At 48.2% G+C, this 24544-nt stretch overlaps 1 protein-coding gene across 7 annotated transcripts; it reads right to left on the bottom strand.

Annotated features, from left to right (window-relative positions):
- Positions 1–808: 808 nt before the first annotated feature.
- Positions 809–24507, bottom strand: Aloxe3 (arachidonate lipoxygenase 3). Of its 7 annotated transcripts, none has more exons than XR_388452.4 (15): positions 23375–24395; positions 22394–22598; positions 21228–21309; positions 20239–20358; positions 19794–19919; positions 17088–17191; positions 16723–16895; positions 15843–15986; positions 15557–15755; positions 15381–15467; positions 14749–14918; positions 13931–14052; positions 7638–7738; positions 6907–7077; positions 809–1364 (listed from the first exon to the last, which is right to left on the bottom strand). XR_388452.4 is itself a non-coding variant. In XM_030245981.1 (15 exons), exons 6-15 carry the CDS (start codon positions 17179–17181, stop codon positions 1185–1187), a joined length of 1446 nt encoding a protein of 481 aa, XP_030101841.1. In that variant the 5' UTR covers positions 17182–19919; positions 20239–20358; positions 21228–21309; positions 22394–22598; positions 23375–23439; positions 24442–24507; the 3' UTR covers positions 809–1184. The 7 variants fall into 7 exon arrangements, 2 of the variants coding, with proteins under 2 accessions (XP_030101841.1, NP_035916.2); XR_003949436.1 differs by having other exon boundaries at positions 14715–14918; positions 15341–15467; positions 15557–15760; positions 23375–24250; XR_388449.3 differs by having other exon boundaries at positions 14715–14918; positions 15557–15760; positions 23375–24250.
- Positions 24508–24544: the final 37 nt, after the last annotated feature.

Genomic DNA, 24544 nt, shown 5'->3' with positions numbered 1-24544 from the left:
GGCCAGCATGGGCTACATGACTTGGAGCCAGCACGGGCTACATGGCAGGACAGACAGTGAAGAGCATCTGGGGAGAGCTCTGGGCAGTGGCTCCAGGCTCACAGACCTTCATGTTTAAAGATGATGTGACTGAAAGGGGAAAGGGAGACTTCAGCTTCATCCAGACCAGGTGTGTGTGTGGGGGGGGGGGAGTGATTACTCCACAATAATTCAGCCGTCTCACAGATTTCAGCAGCTTCACAACATCCAACTCAGCCAGATGCGCCTCCCTTCAAGTCCCTCAGACACACGGACAGGCTGTGTCACTTCTATAATATCAGCTACCAGAATGCAGAAGCAGAGAATTCTGGACCGTCTCCGTGAAGTCTGGAGATGATAACACCACTTCTGCACGTAAGTCAGCCCAAAGTTCTACATGTGACTCCACCAGTGCACAAGAAGGCCAGGGATGAGCTCTGTACGTGTCCAGGAGCAGAACCGGATATAAGTGGTACCACTAACAGTAGCACGCCCAGAAAAAAAGCCTGGGCTCAGAGCCTTTGCAAAATGCCTAGTCTCTTCCTGAAAATGCCCTGGGTCCAGCTATTCCTTCCGATCTGGATGCTTCACTCCAGGAAGTAAAGGTAGGAACAGTAGACTGGACAGTAGAGTGAGCAGGGAAGGTGCCTGACTCCTAAAAGATGGCCCACAGATTCACTCTTGCTCCTCACCCCAGGACTTCTACCCACTCCAACTTGGTCCACCCCATATCACTATCACCATATCGCCATCACCACCACCATCATCATCATCATCAAAACAAAGGAAATGAGAGCCAAATACGTTAGCTTTTATTGAAGTCACTGGGCTCAAAGACAGACAATAGGATGGGAGTGGGTTTAACTGGGATGTGGAAAGAGAGCTCAGAAACTCAAGCTGAGCAACCTGATGTGGGAGAGGATTCCACACGTTAGAAGGGCATGGGTTCTATTGTGCATTTGACTTTAGTTAGCGGCTTTCACCCTGAACACTGCTGTACTGGTCCCTCACAGCTCAGGGCACATTGATATAATGTCAAGGCCATCGTGGTCCCATGGGCAGAGGAGAAGGTCCAAACTGAGATTAAAGAGGCCTAGAAGGCCCTAGGGAGTTAGCCTTCCCCTTAGTTGTAACTTCCTTTCCTCTGGGATGGCTCCAAGTGGGACTCAAATGGAAACACTGTTCTCAATGAGTGGAGGATCCAAGTAGGCATAGGGCAGTGCCAGGCTCTGGTTGCGCTCCCTGATGTCCTTTGAGATCTGGGCCAGGCAGTTCTGGAAGGCTGCGATGCTCTGCCGTGGGGCCTCCTCTGTGAAGTGTTCATCTGGGTAGGTGCCCAGAGGTCTCTGGGGGAAAACAGGTGGAGATGTTAGAAAGCTGTTCCAGATGAGATAGAACATAATGAAGGTTGGCATGTCAACAAATACAGTCAAGGTGTTATCTAAAGATACAATCGGTCACCGCCGTAAGGAACACAAGCCCTTCAGATCGCAATGCCAGCCCTCTTCCCCACGATGTGACTCTGAAAGAATGGCCCACACAGGCTCATGTATTTGGAGGCTTCGTCTCCAGTTGATGGGACAGTTTGGGAAGGATTTGGGGATGTGACCTTCTTGGAGGAGGTATGTCACTGAGGTGGGTTTTGAGGTTACAAAAGCCCATTCTATTCCAAATTTTAAAATACCTCAAGTGGCTGTGCATGTTGGCACACACCTTTAGTCCCAGCACTTGGGAGGCAGAGGCAGGTGGATTTCTGAGTTTGAGGCCAGCCTGGTCTACAAAATGAGTTCCAGGACAGCCAGGGCTACACAGAGAAACCCTGTCTCAAAAAAAAAAAAAAAAAAAAAAAAAAAAAGAAAAAAGAAAAAAAAAAGAAAAGAAAAGAAAAGAAAAAAGAAAAGAAAAAACAAAACACCTTGAACCATGGATCAGCTGTGAACTCTCAGGAGCATGCTCCTGGGCCATGCTCCCCAATGTCAAGATCACAGACTCTAACCTTCTGGAACCATGAGCCCTCAGGGAAATGTTTTCTTTTATAAGCTGCCTTGTTCACCGTGTTTTGTCACAATAGAAAAATAACCAAGACAGCCTCCAACCGCAGAAGCCCAGGCAGTGTAGAGCACAGACTGTGCCTTGGGCCCTAGCCAATCTAGTCTGAGCGGCTCCTCTGCTGACAAACCGTCTCATGTCACTCTGACTCTGGATGCCAGTTCCTGGATCTCACCAGGGGAGACTGAGGAAAAGCCCAAGTCCAGCCTCTCCCAACCCCCAGTGCCGGACCCACGCTTTCAACTCAGAACACAGTCACAGTCGCCACTCAACAGAGCTTAGCAAACATATTCCAGAAAACAGGTCCAAGACTATATGTCACCACACAGGTTTGCTAAACCCAACCCCTGGGGACATTCAGCAGCCTGGTTCTGAGATATCTTTACAATCATCTGGTATAATGAAACCTCTGTTATCTATATATAAAACCATCATCACGGTAACACTATCACACTTGGGAACCTGGACACCACAAGCAGGGAATCTCACAGAGAACGTCAGCCAGTGCCATCCGTGTTTAGAACTGTCCTTCCACGGTCACTGTCAGAGTCCAAAACGCACGGGTCCAGTTCCTTAACCTTCATACAACACCAATACTACTGATGTTTTACCATTTCTTGTTAAATAGCAGCAGTCATAGCGGGAATTATTTTTCTTGCCCCTGATTTTAATGTGAAGACCTCTATTCATCATAAACACAGTGTTTTTGTTGTTGTGGTGGTGGTGGTGGTTGTTGTTGTTGTTTTAAGATATACTTTAGGGCCAGGCATGGTGGCACATGGCTTCAATCCCAGCATTTGGTAGGCAGAGGCAAGTGGGTCTCTGAGTTTGAGGACAGTCTGGTCTACAATTCAACTTCAGGGCAGTTAGGGATGTCGTACAGAAAACCTCTGTCTCAAAAACAAACTAACAAACAAACAAAAAACCAACCAACCAAAAAAATATATGCTTTAATTAAAATTCTGTCAGGGGGGTTTCGAACAGATTTTATTGGTGATGGCTCTCTGCACGGATCAAGTTCATCTTCAGCTGGGATGGGCTAATTATACAGTATGCTTCCATATTGATGGAATAAACAATATCGCTAAGCTCCATAAGGTGAACCAGCCTCTCGGTCTCAGCATCAACCAGACCTTGCCAGAGCACACTATTGTTTACTACACAGTACTTGCCTTTATTGGCTGCTATGTTTTTAAGATTGTTGGAGCTGAGTAGTTTATAATTTCATTTTCTTAATAACAGTTGACACGTAAGTACTTTATATGAACCGTCACAACCATACAAACAACCCCTAGGACGGGCTCTTCTGTGAGACCCTTTGTAGATAAGGAAATTGAGGCTTAGCATGGCCAAATTAGAGACGTCATGGATATGAAGTGTAAAGCCGTGACTGGGGCCCTCTAATGAGATCCACCTCCCTTAAAGGTCACAGCCTCAGCTAGCTGGAGAACCAGGCTCCCGTGATTCAGAAAGATCCCGCCTTTTCCTGTGCTTTCCAGAGGTTTGAAACACCAAGGAACTGGGCATGGTTTCCTTGCCTTAGATCCCAGGCCTGAACCTGGGACTCCGTAGGAGCCGACCTGCGCCAGCACACCTACGCCTTGTGTGTGGTTTCCATATCTTCTAAAGCGCTAGCTGTTTCTGTTTTCTTACAAGGCCATTTGCTTCATCCCAAGTTTCCGTGAAACTGTAAGCAGTATAACTTTCTCTCTGTGAATTCCCCATTCCTCATGTGTACTTTTGTTCATATATATATATATATATATATATATATATATATATATATATACACATTTAATTAGAATTGCTGGGCTGGAGAGATGGTACAGCTGTTGAAAGCCAGGCTCACAACCAAAAGATCAGAAATCATTTATAATTTCTTTATATCACCAGTCTTTTCTTTTCCTTAACAGGGTTTCATTCACCCGATAGCTCAGGTTAGCCTAGACGTCACCCTATAGCCCAGGCTGGCATGTGCCCACACCAATACACACATTACTAAAATAAAATACATTTTAAAAAGATAGAGCATGGTGGTAGGTATGCTTGCTTAATCCCAGGACTCTGGAGGGAGAGGCAGGAAGATCTCTGTGAGTTCAAAGCCAGCCTGGTCTACATAGTGCGTTCCAAGATAGCCAGGGCACATAGAGACCTGTTTCAAAAAACAAACAAACAGAAAGACAAACAAACAACCGGCTCTATGTTTATCCAGCAAACTGATACCTAATTCCTGAATCAACAACAGAATCATGAGAAGAGCGGAACACAGAAGCATAACAGACTAAATCCACGGCCATCACAGAGTTGCTTTGTGAGCTAAGCAAACTACTTAATTTCCAAATGTCAATTTTCTCCCCTACAGATGGTCACCAGCACTATACTAGGCATCTTAAATATAGCTACTCACTTGCTTTGTGTTATTTATTTACTTACTTACTTAGTTACTTAGTTAATTATTTTGGCTTTTCCATGATAGAGTTTCCTGGAACTCAATATGTACACCAGGCTAGCCTCAAACTCAGAGCTCCACCTGCCCTCTGCTTCCCAGGTGCTGGGATTAAAGGTGTGCTGCCACCACCGCCTGGCTACTTGTTTTGTATTTTAAGATACTGTCCTTTATATCTGACTCAGTGACTGAGACACAGATCAGATCCTCATAACTGGCAGTTACTGTTATTGTTGTTGGAAGTTTCCCTGGCTTATGAGGGGGGAGCCTCCGAATGATCGTCTTGTTCATTCATTCCTTGGCAACAGCAGTGGGTAGGGTCTAAGGATAAGTTCCTGTGGTCCCAGAGTAAAGGGAATGGACCAGTAGATACAGGGGTTTGATGCCACCCAGGGTGACCTGAACTTCTCCTGGGCCCTTGCGGTAGGAGAGCAGTGACTGCTGAGAGTTGCCCTCTGCCCTCCACACCTGGGCCCAGGAATGTGCATCCCATTCCCCAGTAGATAAATGCAGAATTGTAATTTAAAAAAACTTGCTAGGAAGGCTGGGGATGTACTTCATGTTACAGTGCTTGCTTAAAATGCTTAAAGCTCTGGATTCAATCCATTTCTCATGCACTCGCGCACACACACACACACACACACACACACTGAACCAGGCACTGTGGTACATGTCTATAACCTTGGTTTCTCTAAAGACTGAAACAGGCAGAGGGCTTGAACCCAGGAGTTCAAGGCCAGCCTGGGAAAGACTGAGAAACTCATTTTTATTATGTTTATTTTATATGGTTTTTGCCTACATGTATGAATGTATGTATGTATGTATGTATGTATGTATGTATACCACAAACATGCTGGTGCCCACAAAGGCCAGAAAGGATGCTGGATTCCCTGCAACTGGAGTTACAGAGCTGTTAGCCTCTATATGGGTACAGAAGCAAACCTGAGTCCTTTGGAGGAGCAGAAAGGGCTCTAACTGCTGAGCCATCTTTCCAGGTCCTCAAAAATAAATAAATAAATACATACATACATACATACATGCATGTATACATAAAGGGTATTGTGGCACACAGCTTTAATCCCAGCACTTGGGAGGCAGAGTCAGAAGGATGCCCGTGAGTTAGAGCCCAGCCTGGCCTCCTTACTGAGCTCCAGAACAGCTGGAACTACATTAAAAAAAAAAAAAAAAAAAAAAAAAAAAACTCAAAAAAACAAAAAAACCAGACAAAGCAAACAATAAAAATTTAAAGAAATAAAAAAGTGGCTAGAGAGAATTTTAAAAAGAAATCTAGCACTAGAAAAAGCCCCAAAAAATGTGAGAAATGGGGGTGCTCACAGGTAACATGTGACCCTGGCGTGGGGCTGAGATCAAGAAGACAGAGCGGGGCCGAGGCGAGGTGTGAATGGCCATGCTGGTAACTGGTGATTCAATCGCTGCTCACTTTAGTCCAAACTCCTTCGCTGTCTCATTTCCTCTCTCTAAACCTGTCCCTCTCAGCCAGTGACACAGTCAGAGGAACACCCTTGGTAGGCCAAATTAAGTCATGTCACCTCTAGTTTAAAAGCCCTGAGTGGCCTCATTGTCCTCTGAATAACTACTTCGCAAAGTCCTACCTTGCTCTGCACCCTGCCCTGCTGTGTCACTGCCAAATCTCAATGATCCTATGATACTCTCCCTTCCACTCCTGCTTGTCCCTCCCTTTGCCTGGAAACCAACCTTGTCCCTCCTCTGCCTGCCAAACTCCTACTTGTCCCACGGGTTTCAGCTTGTACGTCACGTCCTCCATGAAACTTTCTTAGATTCTCCCAGACCCTAAGGGAGGTCTCACCAGGCCCTACCCGTGCCTCTGTTTCAGTACGATAACAATTCCAGCCGATGGTGCTTAGGAAGTGATGGTGAATGGAGGGTTGATATAGGAGTGTTTCCCACAACACTCTGATGTTCACCTCTATATAGCATTAAGGTGTCATGTAAGTGGTGGTCCAGGTGATGGGATCTCATTCAACTTTAAGTAGCTAGTATCAAGCACTATGCAGACATGTAGGAGGAGCCCCATGTGTAATGCTTGGGTGAATTAACGAGTAGTTGATGGATGAATGCATGATTGGGTAGCTGGATGGATGGATGGATGGATGGATGGATGGATGGATGGATGGATAATTTGTAAATGACATAGATATCATACCCAGCCACTAAAGTGGCATTTGCTATTTCCTATGTGTGTCCTTGGAGATCAAGTATTGTTTCCTGTTAAGACAAAAAGACTTTCAAGGCAGCTGAGCAGTGGACATAAATCCCAGCGATTAGCATTCAACCTTCCTTCTCCAGAGCAACCTCTTCACTGTGCAGGCCCTGCAATGCCCAGCCTGTGTCTCGCATCTCCACGAACATACCTGGTCCTTTGGCTCTTGGCTGACCAGCCAGAAGAGGAGAAGGTTTCTACAGGTGGTGTTCACCTCTGGGAGGGTGTCTAGGTAACTCTTCATTGTCGTGTCGCCCTTGGTCTGAGGCGGAGGCTGCCTCATGGATGATGGGGCGTTGGGCATCCAGGCCCCAAAGTCATGCTGTGGAGACAACCCCAACACCCTGGTTGGAGGTGTCTAAGCATCCTCTCCCTCATTTCTGATTCCACCACCATCATCCCAGATCTCAAAGTTTAGAAACGAGTGACTATGGAAAGTCCCAGAAGCCCATGTCACCCGTTTGTCATTCTCTACCCACTGTTTCACGAGTGGGCAGCGTGAGTCACCATGGAGGGAGGAGAACCCAGAGAAGAGGCAGCCCTCATCAGAGCCCTTGGGCAGGTATGCCTCAAGAATACCTTGATGCTCTATGTAGCCAGTTCTTGCCAAATTCAAGCTCTGATCCCAATTTATATCAGACTCCCAAGAGTCGCCACTGTAACTTTGGATGCAACCTCACCCAAGCATCACTCAACAATAGCCCTTCACCCCACCCAGTCACCACTCCAACCTCAAAGCCAACAATAATCCCACCCCAACCCTGACCCACCCATTCACTCAGGCAGAACCTTGACTTGAGTTCATTGCCAAGGCTAATACACCTTTGGAAGCTAACACATTGGGTGGCCCAGTGCCCCTAGGCTTGCTCTCCCAAGCCTTACCTGCCCACTATTGACCGCAGCGTGCTGGGCGGAGCAATTAAAGATGATTGCGGTGAGATACTTCACGAGCTCTCCTGGGGTGCACAGCCGGCTTGGGAAGCCTGGGTGTGGAGGGGAAAGGAAGAGGGTGTGGGTATGGATGGGAGGCGCTGGATTCCTGGGGGTGTCTCAGGGCAGGGGCTCACTGAAAGGGGAGAGGGAAGAAATACGGGCTAGACATGGACTACAACCATTAAAATTAGCTCTGGGATGGCCACCACCAAGAGTTGTGATCTTTGAAGGGGATCAAGATCGGATTGGGTCGATGGACTGGAAAATGATGAAAAACCGGCTCTCTACAGAGCCTGTGACAGAGCCCGCACCAAGCTCCCCATCTCTGCCCTGGAAGGCACTTCCGTTGCTAGTTCCTCTCTAGCCCATAGCAACATTCATGACTTAGTTCTGCTCTTGTTGCCAATGTCCATGCAAGTCCACCAGCAAAGCATCCTCTGCTTAGCAGAAGCGACAAGAGACCACAGAGTGCGTTCCTCAGACGTTCTCAGCGGGGAAGGCAGAAGGAAAGACTCAAGGAAACGTTTGAAACCTAAGAGGAGATCCACGGGACAGAAACTAGAGCTGGGGCTACACCGTCCTGGAAAGAGAGTCTTCCTGTGTTGAGGGATAGGTGAGATTTAAATATGAGAGGCTAGATGCAGAGGTCACATCTATAGTCTTCGATCTTTGGGAGGTTGAGGCAGGACCGCTGGAGCTCAGGAGTTCAAAGCTGATTGGATGCTACAGTGAGATCTTATCTCAAAACAAAAACAAAGCCGGGCAGTGGTGGCCCACGCCTTTAATCCCAGCATTTGAGAGGCAGAGGCAGGCAGATTTTTGAGTTTGAGGCCAGCCTGGTCTACAAAGTGAGTTCCAGGACAGCCAGGGCTATACAGAGAAACCCTGTCTCAAAAAAAACAAAACAAAACAAAACAAAACAAAACAAAACAAAACAAACAAGCAACAACAAAAACAAACAAACCAAAAGGGCCCGAAAGACAGGTGAAGGCTCTTGTCACCAAGCCTGACAACCTGAGTTTAACACACACACACACACACGCGCACGCGCGTGCCATGTTGCGTACACCAGCATCATACACACACACAATAAATAAATGTAATGAAAATCAATAGAACAATTTTTAAAAATCACTTAAAAAGAAAATGCAGAAGGGCTAGCGACTCGGCTTCGTTGTTAGCGTGCTTTTGTTGTTGTTTCTAAATGTACACGAAGCCCTCAGTTTTCTCCTCAGCACAGCATAAACCCAGTGTTGGTGGCACAAGGCTGTAATCCCAGCATTCCATAGTGGAAACAGGAAGATCAGTTCAAGGTCATCCTTGGCTAGGTAATGAGCCTAAGGCCAGTCTAAGATATATGTGACCCTGTCTCAAAATAAATAGATCAGTAGATAATAAGAGAGCCCTGTCAAGCTTGGTCCTCCATCTTCCTAGCACACGGACCTCACCCAAGTTCATGACTTTACTCTCTGGCTCTGATGAATGAAATCACAGACAAGTTTAATAAAGCAAGATAGAGGATGATACCAGTGACAGCTAAGCCCAAGTGTGGGTCTTAAGTAGAAATCAACCATCCTTGTGGAGGTAAGGGATGGAGCATGGCTTTTGGTACTGAAGTAGGGGTTATGTCTGGAACGGATCCCTCTCAGGTGCCAAAGGACAACTGTACTTTTTTTTTTTTTAAGGTCTTTCTATGTTGCTCTGGCTGTTGGTTCTATGCAGGCCAGGCTGGCTCTAACTCAGAGATCTGCCTTCCTCTACCTCAGAAGTGCTAGGATTAAAGACTACCCACCACCCTTGGCATGACAACTGTATTCTCTTGTTTGTTTGTTTGTTTGTTTGTTTGTTTGTTTTAAGACAGGGTTTCTCTGTGTAGCCCTAACTGTCCTGTAAATTGATTTGTAGACCAGGCGGGCCTCGAACACACACAGGTTCTCCTGCTTCTGCCTCCAGAGTGCTGACTTTAAAGAAGTATGTCACCCACCTCCCTCCTGACAACTGTACCCTTTATCCAGGCACTCAGATCAAATTCGGTGTGCTCTCCCCTCCTCTTACCTCACATTACACATATCAGCAAACATTTCCAGATGCCCACCTTTCCTGGTCGCTATGTTTTCCACCACTATCCAGTCACCACCATCTCTCTTGGGTGAGTCCTGCATTTCCTCCTCTATCCTTTGTTGGGCTAAATCAGGGGTTGAAGGTGGTATACACACACTCACACACACTCACACACACACACTCACACTCACTCACTCACTCATAAATCAAATGATGTCACCTTTCACTAGAACCTTCTAGAGAGTTACCCTATCACTCACTTTACTGGCTCCTTGTTCCCCTCCCAACTTTTCTTCCCTTTACCTACTCTACTCTGGCTACACGGGAGGTCTTTGTGATATTCCTCAAACACTCTGGTATACCCAGACCTCAGGGCCTTTGCACTTATCGTACCACTGCCTGAGTATCTCATCCCAGTTATCCACTCAACTGCTTCCCTCAACCCCTTTAGATCTTCACTCAAGCCCCAGCTCCTCAGAGAGTCATCCTATGGCTACCTATATGAAATATTCTCCCTGAGGAGATTCTGGGTTCCTTCCTAGCACTCACAGCCATCTAACACAGTTGCTGATCATCGCCGTCTCCCACAAACCATGCTAAGTTCCATTAAGAGCAGAAGTTTTGTCTATTTGTTCGCTGCTGAACCTCAGTGTCTAGAACGATACTTAATAGATATTAAGAGCCCTGCAATTGCCGGTTGAATGAAGTGACATGAGATGCTAAGATGCAGGAATGGTGGGGCAATCCCTGGGAGGGGATTGAAGCTAAGGCTGCGGTAGGACAGCTGAGCATGCGCTTCTTCGTGGTTTCTGACGACTGTCCGGGGAGTGATGCTACAGGCTTAATGAGTGGGCTGCAAGAGTCTGGAAGAGGGGAGGCAGAGGGAAAGCCAAGAGTCAGAGTCTGGAACTGCAGTCCTGATGATGGGAAAGGATGCAGAGAGTAGAGATTAACCATCCACCTGGGCCCAGGAAGACAGAAGAGTACTCAGATAGTTAGAGCCAGACTGGGGGGTGGGGGCAGTTAACTGAGACGGAAGATCAGGCATTGGCCCAGTGATCAGGCATTGATTGGCCCAGCGTGGGTAGGGAGCCTCTGAACTTCCCATCCTAGCTGATTCTCTAAACCCGGAAGTAAATAAAGAATTAATGCAGGAGTCGGGCCACAGGACTTTTCTGTAATTCATAGTGTTTATTCCCCTACCCCCTTGAAATCTGAAAGCCATAGTCCAATTGGCCCGTTAGTGAATATATTTTACCTTTAAATTAGAATCTAAAGTAAGTTTGTACTGGCTGGAAGAGTTGTTGTCAGTCTGAAAAATGCTATAGTGTGCAGACTCACAGACAAGCTTAATAAAGAGGGGAACTGAACCAACAATAATTAAATCTCAATTTGAGTCTTAAACAGGAAACATAAGCCAAGAGAAAGAAACAGCCAGGATCCTGATTAACAGTGCGTTTGCAAAACACAGGAAAAGGTCATCCTTTAAACTACTTGAGAGACCTGGCTGTCATCACCTTAACCTAGAAATCGCACCTGGCCGTGTAAATGTTGAGACAAGCTGACATCAGGCAACTTTCAATATGATGCAAACAGGACACAGCATCACCTGAGAAGTATTCTGAGAAAAATGTGCAGCCCTCATACATTCCTCCCAGTTTACAAAATCTACACCAGACAGGAACAAGACGGGTCACATATGAGAAAACAACTAGGTAACACGCTGGACAGCATAAACCTGGGCTTTTCCATAACTACATGTGGTCTAACTATAAACATTTTTAACAGGAGGCCATGCATGGTGGTGCATGCCTTTAGTCCTAACACTAGGGAGGGAAGGGCAGGCAGATCTCTGAAAGTTTATGGCCAGTCTGTCTACATAGAGAGTTCTAGGCCAATAAGGTATATAGGGAGACCTTGTCAAAAACAAATAAAAAATAAAAGTCAAAACAAATAACAACAAACTCCACAAAACACTTAAGTTAAAGGAGCCTTTAAAGTTTAAATAAGATATGGCCCTTGATTGGCTCCTGTCTTGGTTGGATCGATGGAAGAAAACAGCACAATGGAGAAATGTGGAGATGGACTACATAGGAGGGTGATAATGATGAGTACTGACATTTTGTGGTACAACACCTGCTTACCATGTATGAAGACCTGGGTTTGATTCTCAGAATTTCAAAAGGTTATCCAAAGGGTACTGTGGGCTGGGTGTCGTGGCACATGCCTTTAATTCCAGTACTCAGTAGGGCACACAGGCGAGCAGAGATCTACAAACTGAAAGCCTGGTCTAGCCTGGTCTACATATCAAGTTTCAGGCCAGCTAGGGCTACATTAGACATGCTGTCTAAATCAAACAAACTCCAGCAATAAAAGCAAAAGATTCATCAAAAGTAGTAGGCTGGAGAGATGGCCCAGGGGTTAAGAGCTCTTCCAGAAGCTTTGAGTTCAATCCCCAGCACCTACATGGTGGCTCACAACCATCTATAATGGGATCTGATGCCCTCTTCTGGCATGCAAGTGTAAATGCAGAGAAAGCATGCATATATAAAATAAGTCTTTTTTTTTTTTTAATGGCAAAATATTGACCATAGAATCTGGTGGGTAGGCTATTTATGAAGGTGTTATTAGAATGTGCTCTAGTATTCTGTATCTTTGAATTTTTTTGCCTAAAAGATTAAAAAAATACATACCAAGTCCCTTCTGGCTAGGACTGCAATAGTTGTTCTTTCTATTTGAAGGTGACTTAAAACTCACCTCTTCTTTGAGTCTCCCCAGATAGAAGTCCCCTGTGTGGCCACCAGAAGCAGTCGGTTAGCTAAAAGCCACATCCCTACTGAGAGCCCAGAGTAAGAGAAACTGGTAGGTGGACATTTGAGCCTCTTTAATAAGCAAAGACAGAAGGCTCCGTGGGTAAAGGCACTTGACACCCTAACCTGGTATCCTGAGTTCAACCCCTGGGAGCCATGCGGTGGAGGGGAGAGAACTGATCCTGTGAGTTTTCCTCTGACTTCCACACACGTGCTGTTATGATCCCATACACACAAACCAAACAAACAAATAAAATGTAATTAAACATTAAAAAAAAAAAAAACCAGGCCTGGTGGCATACGCCTTTAATCCCAGGACTGGGGTGACAGAGGTAGGCGGATCTCAGACTTGGAGGCCAGCCTGGTCTACAAAACAAGTTCCAGGAAAGTCAGGGTTGTTACATAGAGAAACTCTGTCTGGAGAAAACTAAAACAAAAACAAAAGCCAAACAAACAAAATGGTAAAATAAACAAATAAAAACATCTGGTCATGGTGGTGCAGCAGGCCTTTAAACAGAGAGACAGAGACAGAGACAGAGACAGACAGACCAAGACCTTTGGAAAAGTCAATGTTGAATTTCTAAACCTGGAAATGTACCATAGAAGACAACAGAAGTAAGGTTTCTTCCATTAAGAAGACTGTGTAAAGGAATCACAGAGCCAGGAGAGCCAAGAGTTAGGACCACCAGGGAGCAAGAGCTGAGACTCCTGGGACTGAAAGAATACTAAGGGAGGGAGGGAGGGAAGGAGGAAGAAAGGGAGGGGGAGGGTACAAGGGGGGAGGGAGGGAGGGAGGGGTGGGATATCTGCTGGGCACTGCACTTGAGGAACAGAGCTGAAAGGAGCCATGTCATCGGCAGATTGGGAAGTGCTACAGTGTAGGTGACTGAGCATCGTAAACTAGGAGCCAAGCAGGGCATGATCAATCATTCCATAAAGAAGCTCGTGACCACAGGAAGTGGGGAGAAAATTAGCGGCTGGCATGACTACCTAGCAAGATGATTACAAAAGCATGTAAGAAAAAGTTCTAGACCCCGTTGAAGTCAGCGGTGGCCCCCACCACCTGGTGCACAGCAGATAAATATACCCGAAGGTGGAGGAACCATGAGGTCAAGGCTGACAAGCAAGAGCTTCCGAAACAGTTCAGACTGGCTTAGAATTCTGCCTTAGCAGTTAAATAGAATAATGGTATATGGACTTCAGAGATACAGCTCGGTGGGGTCAGTGGTAGAGCTCTTGCTTAGCATGAGCAAGGCCCCGGGTTCAACCCCCAACACCATATTAAATGCCACTTAGTAGTATGGGCTTCAGTAATAAGAACTGGTTCGTGGAGGAGAGGTAGATGGTGTAAATAAAGACAGAGAGGGGTACCTGAACTTTCCCGTCCGAGGAACGCCTGAGCAAAAATCTCACCCACCCAGGCCTGCAGTTCACAGTCCTGCTGCACAGACGCATCGCTGGGATAATAGTAACTCACAATCTCTGAGACAAACCTGCAAGGAAAAAAATGCTGGTGCCCCTGGAATGGGCAAGGGCCTAGACCAGGCCAGACATTGAGGCCCAGGACACTCAAGGTGGGGAGAAGCAGACAGCCAGAGTCTACTACTGAGTCCCCAAAGACAGAAAGTGACTTCAGTAGGACCCACAGATCGGGCTGGAAACATTGCCTAAGCTTTTTCTAAGTACCCCCACCCTCTAAATCAAAGAAGTTTTGGGTCTCCTCTCTAGGAGGTAATGGAGAGGAGAGTCTATGTGTTCTGCTCCCTCCCTGTTCAGCAGGCAGGAGGAAGAAACCCTGCCTGCCCCAACAAGCCCGAATCTTCTGCTCCTTCCCTTTTTTTTTTTTTTTTTTTTTTTGGGTTTTCGAGACAGGGTTTCTCTGTATAGCCCTGGTACCCCACCCCACTTTGTAGACCAGGCTGGCCTCGAACTCAGAAATCCGCCTGCCTCTGCCTCCCCAGTGCTGGGATTAAAGGCCCCGCTCCTTCCCTTCTTTAAAGCAACTCCCAGTCCCCTGCTATCTCTCTCACAGGGAACCTGTCTGCCAGTTCCTATTTGAGGGAGTTTCTTAAACTGGATGGAGTCAAGACTCTGGCCTCAAGAGCTCCAACCGACATGAAAACAGGAGCCCACGATGCACCCTGGGCCCGGAGACCTTGGTGGCTGGAAGGACCTTAGGGTCCCCACACCTCTCAATAGCCGCCCAGATCTTCAGGCCGTCGTCTCGGTAGTGGTAGTTGGGAATGGTCAGGACGCCACGAGCCCGTATGCTATCCGGTAGGCAGAAATCCGTGTAGGTGAAGTGGGCCAGCCCGGTGCTCATGAGGTAGATGAGGCCCTGCCTACCGATGGACGTGACCTGGGGACACAGGACACAGCTGGGCTTCTCAAACTGGCTCACACTCCACCCTATAGTGCCTGGAGACCAACTGAAACTAATGGATCAGCTCAGGGAGTGGAGGGCATATGCGATTTATCAAGCAGTCAAGGGTCACGCGGGCCTGCTAATGCGGACTGGACTGCTCAGACTGAGGACCTACAGAGTGCAGGAAGGGGACCTTGAGTGACAACGTAGGGGGAGACGAGATCTCAGGATCATCTGGGAGCCGTGCTGGGCTAAGGCTGCCTTGCCCATAAAACCTACTTTTGAGGGGGTAGGATTGACCAACTGGGTCAAGGCTTAGGGGAGGGGCAAGAGGCGTAGTTTATGGGAAGAGGCAGAGGAGGATTACACAAGGGTCTGGGGAGCAAGAGCATAATTTGTGGGCGGGGCAAGCATACTTGGGGGCGGGGCCTTATGGTCGTGGCGGGGAGGCTGCACCTTGTCCACGAGGCCGTCTGGGTTGAGCAGCGTGGCTCTTGCGATGGTGTTCACTTGCAGCGTGTAGCGAGTATGAGGAAGCAGGAGCTGCGAGAGGAACGAGGTCACGTGAGCCGAAGGTCCGGGAAGGCCTGCAGGCCCGGCTCCCTTTAGTCTCAACCCAGCATCCCGCGGACCTTGTAGACTGGATGACAGAGCGGCAGCTGACGCAGTGTAGCCATGGAGAAGGCCTCGCATAGCAAATGCGTGCACAGAAAATGCGTGTTGTTCTCGTGCACCAAAAACTCAGAGTTGCGCACCCACGTCTTGGCCAGCAGCCAGTCCAACTCGCAATCAGTGGGCAGAAAGATGGGGCTCTCTGGCCCTGGTGTCTGGCTGAGCTGCGTGACAGAGTAGTAAGAGGTGTGGCTCAAGCCTGTTAGCCTGAGGCTCCACCTCCTTAAATCTCATCCCGAGGCTCACCTGGATTGCCAATGGCAGCAGCACCCCCTGTGGGTTGAGCCACAACAGGCAGAGGGGCGCTGTTACGTACTGTTGGAGACCGTTTATGCAATGGACTGGGGCCTCCGCCAGGATCCAGTAGTCCGCCAGGAAGATGTGCCCCCTCTGAAGAAGGCACAAAGAGACTTAACAAGCCCTCTCCTCCCTGTGTCCCTCTTTTCTCTCTGCTCTCTGCAACAAGGAGGAGCTGAGGTTCCCCAGTTCGAGACTCAGCAGTTCTTGCTACCTGCCACTAATGGTCAACGCTAGGTACCGCACCCTTCCCAGAATGCCCGGAATGAAGTCTAGTTGAGTCTGTCATTGTGTAATCCCTCACCTGGCCTCTGGGATTGGACAAGGCAACTTCCTCTGCTCCTCCCCCCTACCTTGTCAGCCCTACTCCCTCAGCTCAGAGGGACTCCCCTCCTAAGATATGACCTCAGTGTATCTAACAACAGCGAAATCAATACATAATGAATTTACCAACCACAGCCTCAGCTTCGGAGAATGTCTGAGGGCTTGGCTGTCACAGAGGAGAATAGGTTGTCACCTACTCCACATCCTCGGAGCTCCTAGTCCTTTGTAATCGTTCCTGCTACACCTGCCAGTCTTCAGTTGGCCTGTCCTAATGCAGTCCTCTTTAGCTTTAACATGGGGAATCTCCAAGACCCTAAAACGGTCCTCAAACCACCCCAAGTCCCACCCGGCCCTCCTCCGTATCTGTTCCTGAAACATAAGCAGGCCTGCGCTGTGGATAGGGCCCACAGACCTGGACCATTCCACCGTCACATACAGTCCTAGTCCACAATGGTAGCCCACCTGCCTCCCTCCTATTATGACCACTGCTGAGGCCCTCACCCACCTCTAGCTCTGTTTGTAGGCAGGTGCCTGGTCCCAGCAAAGGTGCCACCATGTCATTGGTGACAGGCAGCTTGCTGGGCAAGCTGGAGAGGCAATGAAGCATGACAGGGTTGACACCATTCAGGTACTGGTACCCAAAGAAGCTGTCCTCACACCAATGCTCGGTGACGTACTCTGGTGGGGGGATGGAGGGGGTGACAAGAGAAGGAACCAGTAGGTCTGGAGTGTACTTTCCAAACTCTGGTCCTGCCCAGCCCTTTGCTACTCTTCATGGCTTCAGTTTTCCTCCCAGCAACAGGACAAGGTGGATGTAACTACATTTTCAGATACAGTAGAAGTCAGCCATCTCCACCTGGCTCTGCACACCTGAAGTGAAGGTCTTATGGCACCAGAAGATGTTCCGGATGTCGTCCAGCCTCTTCCAGGAGCCCTTGCGGTCCAGGAGACCTCGAATCTTCATGCCAAAGGATCTGAGGGACAGAGAAGGTGAGAGCCAGTGCAGGCAGGGGGGAGGAGTCACCGTGCTCGTGGCTGGAGAGAATCAGTGGGTTCATCAGAGAAGGTGAGAGCCAGTGCAGGCAGGGGGGTAGGAGTCACTGTGCTCATGGCTGGAGAGAATCAGTGGGTTCATTTCCCAAGTAAAAGTGCCTAACAGTCGACATGGGAGAAAAGCCTAGCAGTAGGGTGAAGCCCTGCACAGTCCAGGGTCCTCCTTCAAAAGCAGATGTCCCTGGGTTTCCCGTGAGCAAACGCAGTGCTGCCCTCGCTGGAGTTGTGACCTGCCATCTTCAAGCTTCTAAGAATCTCTGAGCCCTTCAATGGCTCCTTTCTGCCTATAAGGCAAAGCCTCGGCTGCCAAGTCTGGCTGGGTCACGATGCCGCCCTCCGGCAACTCTCTATAACCTTTGTAGTGTTTTCTCCCACCCCTCTGCACCAACCAAGGCCTGGTTTCCAAACATAATCAATAAGGTGCTGTGTTTGCTCCTGGGCTGGTGAAAATGGGGTTGACAAACTGGGTCATGTGCTTCTGCATCTTGTAGATGCTTATACTGCCTGGTTTTTATTTTTCACCCATGAGCATCAGAGATTTAAAAAAAAAAAAGTCTTGGAATAAGATTGGCTTTTCCCCTATTTCCAAGGCTCCATTCAAGCTGAGTCTCTGCTAGTAGCCTCTTACTTACTACCTAAAGTCAGTCTGGCCCTCTAGGTGCAACTCAGACACCAGTTCCTTGCCTGACTCCCCCAAAGTCCCTGCCTCGTAGCATTCACCATCCCCTGTGTTTCATTATAACCCTGTCCATCTGTGACTTCCTATTCTACTATAGCTCCTTAGGGAAAGGACTCTGCTCTCTGAATCCCAACACGCCCACCTCCTCGCAAACACTCACCAAATGGGCTGAATTAAAGAAAAAGGAATGGAGTTCAGCACAGGTAGGGTTGTAGCAAGGGGTCGCTAAGGCACCTGGCTATGTGATGATGCTGATGTTCCCTGAAGAGTGTGGGCAGCTGAGGAAGGCAGAGGGTGGGGGTGGACTCATGACTTTACAGACCCAAGGTCAAGGTCATCCATGCTCACAAAGTGCTTGCTCACCTACTGCGCAAACATTTGTGGAGTGATTTCTAAGCACAACCCAGGAGACAAAAAAACAAAACAACAAAACAAAACAACTAACGACTAGGCAGAGCTGAGCTTAGTAACACAAACCTATGTAGGCCCAGTTAACTCGGCTGGCGAAGGAAAATCACATGCCCAACCCTGCCTGCCTGGGTTGCAGAGGAAAACTGGAAGAGCTAAGTCATGAAGGCAGAGGCTGAGGAGGCAAATAAGCAAAGAGGCTCTTTTCCTTTCCAAGGGTCTGCCACAAATGTCCTTCACAACACACCCTGGTCACCAAGACCAGGCTTGGCTCCCTCTGACCTTACTTGGGACCCCTGCTGGCGACCCCATTCTTGCTTAGACCTTAACATACTTCTCAGACTCACCTCTGGCCTTCTCTACCTTTCCAGATGCCCCCATGGTCCCGCCTGGATTTGATAATAAATACATCCTTGTCCTGCAGCCTGAGCCACCTGTGGCTGCTTCATGCCCTGTCCATCCCAGACAATCCAGGAGGCAACTCTAGTGATAGCACAATTTAAAAAATCCTAGCTGTCGACCTAAGTTGATAATGTCTGTCCTGACAACTCTTAACTGCACACAGGCATCTTTAGTGACCCAGGGATCCCTTCTACCAAATGGCATCTCCTTGAAGAGACTGTCTATCTAGAGATTTTGTGCTTAGATTATCTCACTGGCTTTTCCTGCAAACCTATAGTGGGGGTTGGAGAGATGGCTCAATGTTTAAGAGAGCACTAGCTTCTCTCAAGGAACCAGGGTTCAATACCATTATCCACAAGGGGCAGCTCACAACTGCCTATAACCAAGCTGATGCCATCTTCTGGCCTCTGTGGGCACCAGCATGCTCATGACATGCACTCACATAGACACACACACACAAACATTTAAAAAAATATAATAATAACAATAATAAAGTAAGACTAATGATGTCTGAGTGAGTGGGTCATTTTACCCTCTGGGCAATTGTCCAGAGACTATGTAAGAATTAAGGTTATGCTAGGCAGGGCATGGTAGCTCAGGCCATTAATCCCAGGCAGAAGCAAGTAAATCTCTGTGAGTTCAAGTTCAAGGCCAGCCTGGTCTACATAGTGAATTCCAAGACAGCCAGGGCTATGTAGAAAGACCCTGTCTCAAAAAAAGAAACAACAACAAATTAAAGTTACACATCCAGAAAATATGGGCTTTGGAGTTGAACCTGAGATGGCCTGGCCTCACCTCCTCAAGGCTTAAGGACAAAGACTATCCTACTTCATTGGCCCCTGGGACCACACCCTGAATAGGGAGGAGATGAAGGACAAAGCAAAGGGAGGCTGGGAGGAAGGAAGGAAGGAATGTGAAGATCTGTGGGGAAATGGGGGCAGAGAGAAGGGCTGGGGCTGTCCTGTGAGGTGCCCCTGGTATGGATGGGAAAGAAGGGGCCAAGAGCAGAGGTGCAGGGGAAATGACAGGCTCACGCAGGAAGGGCGTTGAAGATCAGTGAGGCCGTCTTGGTGGCTGAGTATCGAATGTTGGGTTCCATGTGCAGCAGAGATGGGATGTCAATCTTCATAGGAAAGCCAGGCAGGTACCGGTTCCCAGAGCTGAGGAGGGGCAGGTAGAGAGGATAGAACCAGTCATTGGCCCTGGAGCCTGTCTCCCTTAATTCCTTTTCTCAGCTTGTCCCCAGATTTTCTAGTTCCTCTCTTACTAAGTCTCAACCCTGCCCTTTCTGCCCAAAGCAGAAGGAACCTCTTTCTTCCTCTGCTAACCACGTGAGGATCATCACTCGTCCCTCTCCTGAGAGGTGAAGAGAACTTGACATGGACTCGGATACCTCCCTCCGCTCTGCCAGCGTCCATCTCAACACACGGTGGTCTACTTTCCTCCCCTCCACCTCTTTCCCCAGCCTTCGCTTCTCACTTGTCATCCTGTTCTGCACAAGGTACTGTCTTGGTCAAGGCAAATTTCTTATCTGACTCCATCTCCTGAAAGCTGCTGACATCCACCATCCGAGGGAAGCCAGGGGCGAAGATCTTCCAGCTGCCCAGGGGGAGAGACAGAAGCAAAGGTTAATCTTGGGATTCACAGGGTCCTTTACTTCTGAAAATATGACTTCAGGTGAGCACTGCTGCTTTCTGCTTGCTGTATTCGTGACAAGAATTGGATTTCCTCCCTGAAGGCACTGGGCTTCACCATGTAGGGAGTGGAACGTGGGATCTTGTGCGTGCTAAGCACATACTGCACTGCTGAACCACGTCCCTAAGCCATCCCTAAGCCTCAGAGGAGTGCTGGGGGAATGACATAGATCCCAGCACCGATTCAGAGATGGGCTTATATTATGATTAAAGTAAAACGAGCTTGGTGACACACACCTGAAATCCCAACAATTTGAAGGGCTGACATAGACCAATCTGGGCTACACAGTAAGTGTTCCCAACCTCAAAAAAAAAAAAAAAAAAAAAAGTCTGGATGCGTTTGAGGGTTCACCAAGACTGGTAAATACAGTACTGTTTCCAATATGGGGATTTGATTTCCATCGGGACAGTAGAGGCTGAGAATGGTTAATTGATGGTCTTGGTTAAGTGTTGGCTTTGGGGTTTTATGAGAGTGTTCAAGGGATTGAACTTGGGGCCTAGAGAATGCTAGGCGAGCTCTCTACTCCTGAGCCACAGCTCCATTCCCTGCTGAAGGAACTGTTGATATTGGTATTCTGGGTCCAGACTCAGGATTACTGTTAGAGTGGAGTTAAGTTTAAATGATAATCCTAATCTGAATTGGGTTCCCAAGGGTTTTTTTTTGGGGGGGGGGTCGTTCCCAAGGTTTTAACTGAAGTTAGAATTAGGAACAATCTGAGTAAGGCTGAAGTCAGAATAACAGTGGGGCAAAGAGTCCAATCAGGCTGCTCTCACCGATAACATTCTTGGCGGGCTTGGAGTTCCCGTTTCCTGTGGTCCAGAAGGAGGGGAAGAGAATCCTGACAGATGGTTCTTGCTGTAGGGAGTGAAAGCCACTCTTTATATCAATCTCTTTTCAAACAGTACTTCCTGTTTCCAGTGTCTGAGCCCCCTAACTCTTTAGCACAATCTCTGCTATCATCTCCCCATGCATCGTGTTGGGGAATGTCTATATACGCTTTGTTCATCCATCATGAGTTGGAAGCTTTAGCAGTGTACCAAGTCATAGGTGTGTTCCTAACCATTCATGTTTGTCTCCTACATGACACACTCCTGAGGATACCAGTCATGTCATGCTCATTGTCTGTCCTTCCAGAGTCCAGCTTGGTGCCTGGCTATGCTAGGATACTCAGCATACACTTGATAACTACTGGATCAATACATTTTAATAAAGCCATCATGTTCTCTGATGATGAGTGGAGATTGATAGTAAAGTCAATGAAAAGGTCATTGTAGACTGTGGAATGATGTTCACTCACCTCACTCTAACACAGACACCCATCTCTCATCTCTGAGACTTATCATAACATACACACACACAACGCGTGCATACTTGTACACACACAAAATCCCAGTGTTACGTCTTTGGAACAAAGAGTTCTGGAGGCAAGAAAGGGCTCAAACCAGTATCCTTGAAATCCAAAATTCAACAAAAGAGCCTAACTCACTTCCCAGACCCTTCATCCCCACCAGAAAAGCTAGAAAAAAGTAAGGTACAGGATCTTTGCAGGTTAATTCTCTAAATATTCATGGCTTTTCTACCTGTTGAGATCTAGCTTGTACGTTTATTCCTTTCTGAGTTCCAGAAGACCATATTCTGGAGAAATGCAGAGGGATACCATTAGCTGCCTGCTATGGGAGTGTGAGTCTCTCTGTGTGTGCTTATCTGTGTCCGTCTGTCTGTGTGAGCCTGTCTGTGTGTACCTCCAGAACAATAAACACTACCCAGGAAGCTCTTGCATGTCAGGACTTTAGCAGTGCTCTTTATCAGACACTGTTGCTTTGGGATCCCGGCATTCCTAACCCCAGTCACATTCCCTACGCGCCGAGTTCTGTGAGACTCCATTCCTAACCTCACACGAAGCCTCTGCAGTACTGTGCAGTCTCTGTCCCTTGCCCACCTGTTCCTGGCCGCAGCTCCACAGTACAGTAGCCATCGATCCACTGGTAGCAGGGAAAGTGGACAGCAGAGCCATCGGGGGCAGTGACACAGATTCGACTGCAGTACCAAGGGTCCTTGCAGAAGAAAGCAAAGCGCTCCTTGTGTAAGCGCAACAGCAAGATCTCACCCAGCTCTGCTTCACAGCGCACCTTATACTTCTGAACCTGGAGTGAGGGAAGCAGCAAGCAGGCCTTTGAGCAACCAGGAACTGTCGAGGACATCTTTGCACTCTGAAGTGTGCATCAACACCGCTACCTTTCTGGGATATTGGCCTGAGCAGTCGTTGATCCATGTGGTTCCTTTGTGTGATTGAGAGAAAGAGCCCGTCTCCATCCAGAGAGGAGCAGGCACCATACTCAGTGCCTGAGTGAATTTTTGTAGGGATTCCTACCCTCACTGCCAGTAGTTCACTTTCATGTAGGGTCATTAGCAAACTAAACTAGCGACCGACAAAGCAGACCCCTCCCAAAGAACAGGAGACCCATGATCTGATCAGAGGAATCAATTTGGTCAAAGCCTAGTGTCAATTAGGGGAGGAGCCAGGCCAGGCAGTGGTGGCTTTTAATTCCCCCTGCACTCAGGAGGCAGAGGCAGTCAGATTGCTAAGTTCAAGGCCAGCCTGGTCTACACAGAGAGTTCTAGGACAGCCAGGGCTACACAGAGAAACCCTGTCTGGAAAAACCACAGAAAATAATAACAATAACAACAATGATAGGAGAAGCCAGGAAGTTAGGGGAAGTCCCCAGAATCCATTCCAAATGCCCTTCCCCACAGCCCTGTCTCAGAACAATTGGTATGGTTTATCGTCTCCCAAAAGTCAGGGATGTCAAAGAAAATGATCACAGGACATAGCAGGCATCCTGAGTTCAGCAGGACTTGACGAATCCAACAAGAATAATCCTCACTTCCTTCAGGTTCCCCATCTCTCCTCTGTACTCACCGATCCAGAGGCGAAGTCCCTGCCTACGCGATCCAGCTTCTGCTTAGGGCTTTCACCACAGGTGCCTACCAATGTAGCATAGATGTTATCCAATGTGCCAGCCTTCAGGTAGGAACCAGTGGTCACACACAGCCGATATACTGCCATGACTGGACCCAATAACCCCAAACCAGTAGCTAGCCTAGAGAAGGTACGCTACAGGTAAGAGAGAGTCAGCTCCTGGGCAGGAGGCTGGGGGCTGGGGAAGGGTGGGCCTGAGGAAGGATCCAGCTCTAGGACGTTCCTGGGCTCGCGCGCGCTCTCTCTCTTTCTCGATCTCTCACGGCAGCTCCGCTGGTAGCTCGGGAGTACTATCCCCACCCACCGACTTGCACCCTAATACTTGTTTGCATGCCTCTGACACAGCCTGTCCCTCTGGCTGGCTCATCCAGATGGATATCAGAAGCCTGGGCCCATTGGTGAGGGAGGGAATAAGGAAGGAGGGACCAAGTGGCAAGTGGAAGACAGGGAGGAGGTGACGCGTGTTGGGACACTACTTTGTGTCTGATCAGTGGCTTGACTAATGTCCTGAAGCCCATGTTCACCCATTCCCCAGATTCCACCTAGAGCCTTTTCCTCCTATTTCCAAACCAGAAATGGGCACCAGAACACCAGAATTCCTACATGTGAATCACCCACGTGAATCACACCGTGCATCGGAAAGCTGCACCAATTCATAAATGCCAGGTGACCTCATCAACAATCAAGTGAATAACACACATCTTAGCACGTGACAAGGCCATCATGTTCTCCTTCCTGCCACCGACCCACCCATCTCCTCCTAAAGTCTAGTCTTCTCTCTGTCTCCAGTTTTTGTTATTCCCGACCTCAATCACTCCTTTGAGATAGGACCTGCCTGCCAAGTGAGTGGAAGCCTGCCCGACAGCATCTGGAGGCCCTCATGTGACATTCTTTACGCTCCAGGTCCTCCCTCAGCCAGCCTGCTGAACCGTGGGAGGCACCCTGTATGCCCTAGGTGTCCAAGATATAGGTCACAAGGACCAGGGAAGAAAAAAAATAGACTCTACCGGGGAAACCTGTGGCCCGCAGCGGCCCCGCGTGGCTGGTCTAGGCACCTCTAGATTCCTGCTTGAGTGGCGCTCCTGCCCTCCTTAACTTCTAATAAAAGCC

Source organism: Mus musculus, chromosome 11 (genome assembly GCF_000001635.26).
Source record: "Mus musculus strain C57BL/6J chromosome 11, GRCm38.p6 C57BL/6J".
Classification (NCBI taxonomy): Eukaryota; Metazoa; Chordata; class Mammalia; order Rodentia; family Muridae; genus Mus; species Mus musculus.
The sequence above is the reverse complement of the archived record's forward strand: the minus strand, read 5'-3'. Positions and strand labels throughout refer to the sequence as shown.